We start from the raw sequence: 9,918 nt of genomic DNA on the forward strand, positions 1-9,918 counted from the left end.
AAAAGTATTCTTTGTTCATATATAGGGGCCTCCAACTTTTTCCAGCATGCATACCACCTTAACGTTCCCAAACGTCTAAGGCTCCTTTCACACACACCAGACACCCAGATTTGAAAGGGAGCTAGTTACAGAACTAGCTAGCTACTACAGAAACGCCAAAGTGACCTGAAGTACCCTGGAATCTAACTTCCTTCCCTAACGTCAAGTCCTGAGTTAGGGTGGTCTCAGGATGACCAAAGAATCTCCCCTTCCCATTTTCCACCCCACAGTGCTGCGTGTCACCTTGGTTCTTTACCTTTTGTTTGTTGCTATTCCCCACTCCAATAGGATTCCCCACTCCGGTAGGAAACTACCCTAATGGGTTCCATTTATAAGTTTGAAGCATTCTTCCATGAAGTGTTCTATGTGCACACATTTAGGTAAACAGTGCTGTTTTATACTTCACTTTGTTTGCAGCATGGTGCCACAGCTCTGTGCCCTAAGCTCCACTATGTCTCTATGTGCCAAGCTCCTCTATCTCTGGGCTTCAGCATACTCTATAGCCTTCATCCCCCACTTGACCTTCCACCTCCCCCGTTGAGGGGCACTGGTGCTCATCTTCCCCACCCCCAAGACAATGGTGCTGAGGATGCCTGAGGGTGCATCCCCCTGTGGGCCTGGAGAGCACTAAGGAACACCTGTGAGTGGGTCACTGGGTCCAGGGTCACCATGCCCTAAATCTGATGACACCTGGCAGCAGTGCTGCAGAACCCAGCAGCAGTGCACAGGACAAATGGTGGCAGCTCTCCCATCTCCAACAGCCCAACAGTGTGAGTCATTACTTTTATGGACATGTGATTGCTCCAAAAACTAAGGAGTTTGAGCATCTCCTCCTGGGTTTCTGAGCACTCTGGTTCCTCTTACGCACTTGCTTGTCCACACCTCTGCCGTGTTATTTTACTCGTCACTTTTGGCCCTTCACAATTTGCAGGAGCTCCTTGCAGTTTCGGTACGAAGCACATTGGTCTGGGCACTGCAGACATCTTCTACTGCTCCGCCTATCTGTGTTGACTCTGGCCATGGGACACTTGGTTGAGTAGAGGAGGCATTTTTATAAGCCCAACCATCTCACCTGAGAAAACCATTCCCAACACCAGATAGTCCTCAGCCTGTCAGCTGGTGGCAGAAAAGTAATGGCAGCATTCTCATCAAACCGCTGTGGGTGTAGTTCTTGTGTTCCTTGACCCGCACCCCCCCCCCGTCCCCCATGGCAGGGCAGCGCTAGGGGGACATCCTACCAACAACGGCAAGAGAATGGGCATCAATCCATAGGTCTGCACAGAGCTCAGCCTCAGGACTGGCCATAGCCATGAGGTCTGTCCCACCCTTTCCAGCAGGTCATACCCTGGGAAAATGCTACATCTGCATCAAGGACATTATCAGCAGACCAGCTTCCCTGGAGTTCTCTGCACCTCTTGGACATGAAAACCAGGTTTGGGCACCCCTGTGCCCATGTCATGTTGGCAGAAACAGTTCTACTGCACTGCTCCCCATGCTGATATCCCCCATATCCACCTTTCTGCTACCTCAGTAACAGGGACCTGGGTCACCTCGAGCTTCTTGATGCTGCAGACAAGATTCAGTAGCCGTCCTGTGCACATTACCCCATGGAACCATGCTGGCATCCCTTTGGCACGCCAACCCAGGGCTGGAAATGCCATGTCATATGGTAGCACACAATGTACTGTCTAGTCAACTACTGGAAGTGACCTCTGAGCCCTCCCTGATAGAAGGATCTGTGTGCCTGGGGCCATGGGATACATTGGCGTCTGGAAGAGGAACATTATTCCACAGAGCACAAGGGCCTACAATAGAGAGGCCACTGTGACCAGTCAGCAGGGAGCAGAGGGTGGGAGCTGACTTCAGTGAGGAAATGGCAGGGATCAGTTGTACAGCCCAGCAGGCAACACAGAACTTTCACCACTAGACATTCAGAGGAGCTGCTAAGTGAGAAGCCAAATCTTACTGGAATCAAAGGCCATCCATGCTGGAGACATTCCTGGCCTGCTGGACACAGGCCAGCAGCTCCTTCCTGTGTCCCCACTGCATCTCAAACTGGAGCCAGGGAGGGGGCCAGGGGCACCCCTAGTGTTACCCCTGATCTGAGGAGTCAGGATTATTTATTAGCGTTACTTGGCCAAGGTCCTACAGCTTGCCAAGAGGATGACCCCTTAACTCTCCCATACACAACCAGGCAGCTTTTCCCACCCCTCTGCTCATCATTCTTATGTAGAGTATGTGAGAGAAAGGGAGAGACAGCTCATGCGCTGAGAATTCCACCCACATACCTTCAGAAAGCAAGCAACTCCATGCTGGTATCAGAACCTCCCATCTCTCCCCAGCACTGGGCACCCAGGGGGGTACCACCTTTCTGGCCTGCACCCCAGCCCTACCTAGCACATCAGTCTCCAGGCAGCCAACTGAGAGCAGAACGGACAGGCCTCCCAGCAGCTCTCTGCAGAGGAGGAAAGCGGGTAGCTGGATCTCCAGCTGTGGGAAACTGGGGCAGCTCCCCAATTTCACTCAGCAGAAGCAGGAGGTGGAGGGCTCATCAGGGAGAAGTCCAACCCACAGACCCCTGACATGGGGCAGTGCAGACACAGCACCTCCTCAGAGACCAGCCAGGGCATGGAGAGAAGACAGATGGGAGGAGGGACGCCAAGCAAACTGGTTGAAGCGAGCCCTCTTTAGTGGGCTCTGTAAGGGCCGGCTACCAGCCAGGCAGGCCGCCCCCAAGCTCACAGAAACACAAGAGGCCAGCAGCACCAAAGGCCAGTGACTCCCATCTTGAGAGGCTTCGTCCAGAAACGGGCCATCGATCATAAAGCTGCACTTTTGGGAATGACTCACAGCCCCAACCACCATCCTTAACGCCTGTCTGTGTCAATTCTTGGACCCCTTGACCTTGTCACTTTGCGCTGCTGCAGCTTTGTCTTTTGGAGGAACCTGACACAATGACACTACTACTAAGAGGTTTTGCTAAATTCGTCCAGCAGAGGAAATATGAAGAGAAGCCAGAGGCACAGGGAAATGAAACACCAAGGTGAGGCCTGGGGATGGCCTGAGCCTGGGACTGCTCCTCCTGCCCCAGGAAAAGTCCTGGGTCAGTGAGGGACAGGCAGGCGGACAGGGCAGACAGAGGGTGATGCTACGCAGGCTCCGGGGAAAACCACTGGCATCCAAGGGATGGAAGATGGAGAAGAGAAATGAGAGCCGGCTGAGTAGACACCCTCAGAGGCAGAGCAGGGACAGAGCCTGGAGGATATGGCCAGCAAGGGTCTGCACTGCCCCTGACACACAGACTCCATGAGGACCTCAAGGTTCTCATGTTTCTGTGGATAGACCTCAAGCTGTAGGTGTAGGTTTGTGCAACATACGCTGTTGGAGGACCGCGAGCAGAGGTGACAGGTCTGATCTGCCCGCCCTCCCCACCCAGGCACCCTGAACACTCCTTTCCCTTGACACTCACCCCAAATTTAACCTTAACTGCTATGCCCAATGCATGGGTGGGGGTCTGTGGGCCTGGGTGTGCATGTCTGGTGGAGCAGCCCCGTTACATGCTGCATTTAAATGGGGCAGGTGTCAGGTCTGGACAGCCCAGGCCTCCTGGAGATGACAACCACAGCTCATGGAGACCCCGGCAAATCTGACAAGACTTGGGGCAGCGAAAAGAACTTTATGGAGTTGGGATACACTTAGGTTAACTTACCCCCAATACAGATCTCTACAGAGAAATGTTTATAGCCTAGAAACATGAACACCTAGAGGAAAAGGGAACACAAACACTCTTCTGAAGAGCACTGTCTTCAGCGACTCAAGGTGGGCACTGAGAGTTCGCAGCCCACATCTACACCTAGGAGAAGACACTCAGGGTTGGGGTGTCTTGAAGGATGACAGGGGGGTCCAGAAGGAGGCGGATGGAGGAGCTGCTTCAGGCCAGGGATGGAACGAGCTTCCTCTGCCCGGTGCCTGGGCAAGCAGCACATCACTGCATGGGAAGAGAGAGAAGGAGTGAGGGAGCCTCTATCCTGGAAGCCAGGTGACTGGAGAACCCAGCCCCAGCAGACCCACACGTCTCCTCACCCACAGTCACCACCCACTTGGAGCTGATTAACCAGTATTGCCAGAAGTGTAATGACACCTCTCAGCTCAGAGGAGGGAAGACAGAGGCTGCTGGCTCCTGGCTCAGACTCAGGGTTGCCAAGAGCCCAGAATCTCCAGATTTAGGCAAAGCCTCAGGGCACGGTGTAAAGGACATTCAGGATGAGGGCATGGCAACCACCATCCTCGCCAGGATCCCTGCCTCTCCTGACCTCAGAGCCATCTCCTACGTGTAGAGCCCCAGGACAGGGCAGGGGCCCAGTGCTTCAATATTGGGATGCAAGTCCCCCCTCTCTGCAAATGTTTCTTCCCACATGGAAGATGGAGAGTCTCCTGGATTACTCATTCCTGAAATTCAGCCCCAAATGGAAACCAGGCAGCGGTCTAAAGGCTTCTCTCTTGGTAAGCTACCACCTTGCTAATTCTTGAATCTGTGCCCCCTCTGCACTCCCCTGGCCACCAGGACAGGGTGCCCACCTGGAGCAGCATACTGAGGCCCAGGTTGCGGTGCCTCCTCTCCAGCTCCGACACAGCCTGCAGCAGGGACCTGAACCTCTCCGCTGGGTCCTCATCCTCGTCGTCCAGGGACCCTTCCTCTTTCTCTGCTTCCTGCAGGAAGCGCCCCTCCTCCTCAGCAAAGAAGGCCCGAAGCTTCTTGTAGTCAGTCAGGGCCTTCTTCCTCCGGTCCATCACATGTCCCTACAGGATGGGTGGGTGGCAGGGAGGGATACCCGTGTCCTCGGGCTACCCCGAGACACCCCACCACCACCACCACCCCACCACCGACCACCTCAAGGGAGAAGAGTCCCCTGACCGCCCTGCCAAATAAGGTCAGGGTACACAGCCACGCTTCCTTGTTCACATGGACTCCAACCCCACCCCACTTGCCTTCCACACAGCAGCGGCAGACTCAGCCTGGCCATGCAGGTCCCGAGCATCGTTCAGATCTTTCCTCATGATCTCCACAGATCCCTTGTTCTCCTGGAAAGAGATGCTGGTTATGGGGTGTGTGGCCACTTCTGAAGGTCTGGGGCCCACCTAAGCCCAGTCCAGAGGGACAATGCACCACCAGAATCCCCTGACGGTCCAGAGGCCTCAGTTCATGGTCTTGGCCCACCAGACACCTCAAAACCCTGCAGGCACCAGAGAGGGGGGTCTTAGTGACCCACTATGCTCTCTCCAGTCTGAGAGAAATATTTGTGCTAAGAATCCAACAGGGTTAACTGTACACAAGACCATCCATTGGGGTCCCTAGTGTTACTGTCCCCAGCGTAGGGATGGAGGGTGGTCTCTTTGGGGTGAGGATGGCCACACCCAGGGCCTGCCCAGCTCCATGCACTGACTGGATAGGTGGGGTCCTTCACCAGGAGGAAAGACCAACACCAGTCCCCTGGCCACATGCTCTAGCCCCAAGCAAGCCCCTGGATGCTACACTCCACTGTTCACCCAGCAGACCCCAGGACCCAACCCCTGACACATGTACCCTCAAACGTGCTACTCTCTCCCCTCTGGTGGGCAGGGACCACACTGTTTCCACTCCAGGGGCCTGGCTGTCTTTATTCTCTAAGAAATAAAGTTGAGCCCACCACACACACAGCGGGTCCCTGGGATCCCCAGACCCCAGCTGTGACCAGACTCTCCGATGGCGGGTTCCGACCCAGAATCAAGTGCCACATGTAACGGATGAAAGCACAGTGGAAAAGGTTCCAGAACAAAGTAGGTTAAGGGACTCGGGAGAAGACGGAATAGGAAGGGGGCGCACAAGACTCCAGAGGGGCCGATAGCCTCAGGCCCCGTCCCCTACGAGGGGACTTTGCTCGTGGGGGCAGGGCTACCATAGCGTGACGTCACGCCAGGGGCAGGGCAGTAACACAAAAGGGGCAAGGCATGGGGGCGGGGCCCACAGCAGGACCGTCTGCCCCTGCGGGGTGGGGCAGGTCAGTACAACACTGAGAAGGCGGCAGGGGCATCCTGGGGGGAAGCGGGGGACGATGTGGAGAAAGGGCACTGTCCAGGGATGGGGGAAGGGGGACTGGATCCCTTCCGAAGGTAGGGGAGTGGAGAGGAAGCAACTTCTGGGGGTAGGGAATGAGGGAACAAGGCACCGTCCAGGGATGGGAGAAAGGGTTCTGCGCACCGTACAGAGGAAGGAAGCAAAAGGGACAGGGCAACAACTGGGGTATTGGGGGGGGCGGGTCAGAGCACCGTCCAAAAGATGGAGATTGGGGACCAGGGCGCCATCCGGATAATACGGAGGGGGAACAGGGCGCAGTGTGGGGATGGGAAGGGGGACAGGGCACCCTCCGGGGAAGGGCAGCGCATGGGACGCCGCCCGCGCGCACCTTGCCGCGCAGCGCCTTCCTCCAGCGGGGCTCCCACTCGGGCGGCTCGGGCCCCGCGGCCATGCGGCAAGCGGCGCACAGCGGGCCCCCGTCGGCTCGGCACAGCAGCTGCAGCGCCGCCTCAGAGGCCGGGCCGTCGCGCGCGGGCGCCGCGGCAGCCTCCTCGAGCGCCAGCAGGCGGCGGCTGAGCGGCGGGCGGCCGGGCTCCACAGCGCGCTGCCAGCAGTCGTCGGCGCACTCGGGACACGGGAAGGGCCCGTCCTCCTCCGCCCAGAATCGCACCACACACGACCGGCAGAAGCGATGGCCGCAGTCGGCGCGCACCGGCTCGCGAGGCGCGCGCTGGCACAGGGCGCAGGCGGCCTCGGCTGGGCCCGCGGGAAGCGCCAGGGCAGCGGCGGCGGGGCCCTCGAGGAGGGCGCAGACAGGGACGCGGACCGGGGAGCACAGGTGGCTGGGCTGGCGAGGCCGGAGACACGGGGGAAAGCCGGGGACCGGGAAGCAGGAAAAGCGCGGCCGGAGAGCCGGGGACGGTGATGTGCGGACGGGGATGGAGAGCAGGGACGAAGGACAAGAATGGCGACTGGGATAGCTGGGCGCCCGGCGCAGGGTCCTGGCAGGCGTGTGCTCCACGCAGGGTCCTGGCAGCGGTGTGCTCCACGCAAGGTCCCGGCAGCGGTGTGCTCCACGCAAGGTCCCGGCAGCGGTGTACTCCACGCAAGGTCCCGGCAGCGGTGTACTCCAGACTCCCGGGTCCTGACAGGCCGGTACACTCCGCCTGGGTCCTGGCAGCGATGTACACTCCCCCCCCCCCACCCCGACACACACACACCCCACACCGCCCAGCTAACAGTGACGCGCTTCAGTCTCCCGCCCGCGGGCCGACCCACGTCCTTGCACGCTGAAATCTTACAGGGATTGTCACCTCTCCCATAAGTGACTCGTGTGCGAAAGGGACAGTTTTATTTGAAAAGTCCATTTTAAACGTCTTTTTTGTAAGCTGCTAGGACCTGAGCTGCAAGCCCCTCCTCCGGGCGCAACGCCCACGCGGGGTGGGGACTGGGCTGGAATACGGCCTGCGTGGGACGCCTCCTGGGCACTCTCCCACGTGAAATCTTTCTGTATGCACCGAACTGCGTGTGCCTTCCCCGCGTGCGTAGGTCCGGCGTGGACTCTCAGAGGAACACGTCTTGTGAGGGCCATCCCACGTGGGTGGCCAGCGTCCTACCTGGAGCCCAGGCTTTAGGTCCCCAGTTCGCCCCTGAGCCTCAGGCACGGGGAATCCAGCGGCGAGGAAACTCATTGATTTAGAGTGAAGACTTGTGATAAGACCCAGGGCTACCAGTCTCCAGGACCATCCAGGAAATTCGTTAGCATTTCTTTAAAGACAAACAAAAAAGGTTTAGGGAAGGAGCGGTCTGGTGGTTTGTTTTTGGTTTTTTGTTGTTTTAACCAAGCACGTGGTTTTAAAAAAATGCAATTTTTAATTTTTTAAAAGTGAATCTGGGGCTTCCCTGGTGGCGCGGTGGTTGAGAGTCCTCCTGCCGATGCAGAGGACATGGGTTCGTGCCCCGCCGCGAAGATCCCACAAGCCGCGGAGCGGCTAGGCCCGTGAGCCATGGCCGCTGAGCCTGCGCGTCCGGAGCCTGTGCTCCGCAATGGGAGAGGCCACAGCAGTGAGAGGCCCGCGTATCGCAAAACAAACAAACAAACAAAAAAACACATACATCTTAAATTAATGAATTTAGTGCTTTTTTTTTTAATGTATGGGAAGATACAATAGTCTGGGCTTATTGGAATCATTCCTTTGATAGGGACCTTGACTATCTAGGGCCAATACTCTGTTTTTCTCCTTTCTGAATCCCCTCAGGGTGCACAGTTGGGGTGGCTGTGGTGCCACAACATCCTTTGTTTACTAATAAGGCAAGCTGGTTGTCTTTATCCACACAGCCTCTCCTTACCTCTGAAGGGACTGGTCCAAAGAGGTAGTGGAGGAGCCATTATATATTAGAATTGTTTTGGCTGGGAAATACTTGTAGTCAAGCATACATTTTGATAAAAGATTACTGCTAATCACAAGGAACAGATATCTCAAGTTACTGATTTTAGTGCTTTTCTGTCCATGGGAAGATGCAAGAATATGGGGTCATTGAAATTATTCCTTAGATATGCATTTTAACTGTATGGGGGCCTGGTAAATCCAAAGTGCAGAATGTTTCATCATTTTTTCCCCCATCTTGAATTCCCCTCAGGGCACACTGTCAGTGGGCAACTGTAGTGGGTTGCAACTTACCTCTTTCTATAACAGGGTGATGAGTGACACTCTTTATTCTCTTTGTTTACACTGGCATAGACTTGAAAATGCACTAAATGAGCGGTTGGAAGTGTGACTGGAAAACTGAGGTTAGTTCTGTGGAGCAATGGTTAGAAGGAGGAAAGCACTTCAGGCCGAGCCTAGCTGATTTGTTGGGTAGACTAGGAACACAGTGGAGAGAAAAGTGGGGAAAAAGAAGAAAAAGAAAATCAATGAGCAAGGGCCATGATAATTCAGTGAGTGTGAAAAATAATCAGGCACAACCATTAAAGGCAAATAACCAAACTAGGAAAATGTCAGCCACAAATATACAAAGAGTTCATACAATTTGGAACAGAAAAGTACAACGGAAAAATACCCCCTGCCCCATGGAATTTGTCAGCTACAAAGAAAATGCAAATGCTGAATAGACATGAGAAAAAATATACACTCTAACCAGTTACCAAGAAATAGAAACATAAAGTGAGACATTTTTTTTCACTATTAAGTTGGGAGACCCTGTTACTAAACCAAACCTGGGTCCATTCATCCATGTCGCAGCAAAGCCAATCAGTCTACTGACACTGAGTTGTGGTGAAGGAAAGTATGCAGGGTGCCAAGCAAGGAGAATGAGCTCAAAAAGCCCAAACTCCCCAGTGGATTTTAGGGAAAGGTTTTTAAAGGCAGCATTTGGGGTAAGCAGCTGGTGGACTTTGTTCTGACTGGCTGGTGATGCGATAACAAGGTGATATTTCAGAAATCCTAAACATCTGGTTCCAACACTGGTTCCAACCAGTCTTGGGTCTACCTGCTTGTCAGCATGTAGTCACCATCCTCCACCTGGGTGGGGGTCTTAGTTTCTGCAGAACAGCTCAAGAATTTGCATCAGATTATTATTATATCCCTTGAGGAGGAAATAGGACTCTGTTTTATTGCTGAACTACTTTTCAAGCTCTCTTGCTTAATGCTTTTCCTTTGTTTCTGCATTCCGTCACTTCCCTAATTAGAGCCTGAGTCTGCTCCTCCAAATTCAGGAAAGGCCTAGGACACTAATGCCTTTTTCTACAAACAAGGAATGGGGGATATGGAGGGGATTTTGTACCTGGGAAGTCCCTCCTGCTGGGTTTCAACCAAAAAAACCCT

The 9,918-nt window shown here is 54.8% G+C and overlaps 1 protein-coding gene across 1 annotated transcript; it reads right to left on the reverse strand.

Annotated features, from left to right (window-relative positions):
* Window positions 1-3,695: 3,695 nt before the first annotated feature.
* RNF187 (ring finger protein 187) lies at window positions 3,696-9,329 on the reverse strand. Its single transcript, XM_065873764.1, has 5 exons — window positions 9,312-9,329; window positions 6,483-7,238; window positions 5,029-5,121; window positions 4,618-4,839; window positions 3,696-4,027 (listed from the first exon to the last, which is right to left on the reverse strand). The coding sequence occupies exons 1-5, from the start codon at window positions 9,327-9,329 to the stop codon at window positions 4,025-4,027; spliced, it is 1,092 nt and encodes a 363-aa protein (XP_065729836.1). The 3' UTR covers window positions 3,696-4,024.
* Window positions 9,330-9,918: the final 589 nt, after the last annotated feature.

Source organism: Phocoena phocoena, chromosome 3 (genome assembly GCF_963924675.1).
Source record: "Phocoena phocoena chromosome 3, mPhoPho1.1, whole genome shotgun sequence".
In the NCBI taxonomy this organism is placed as follows: domain Eukaryota; kingdom Metazoa; phylum Chordata; class Mammalia; order Artiodactyla; family Phocoenidae; genus Phocoena; species Phocoena phocoena.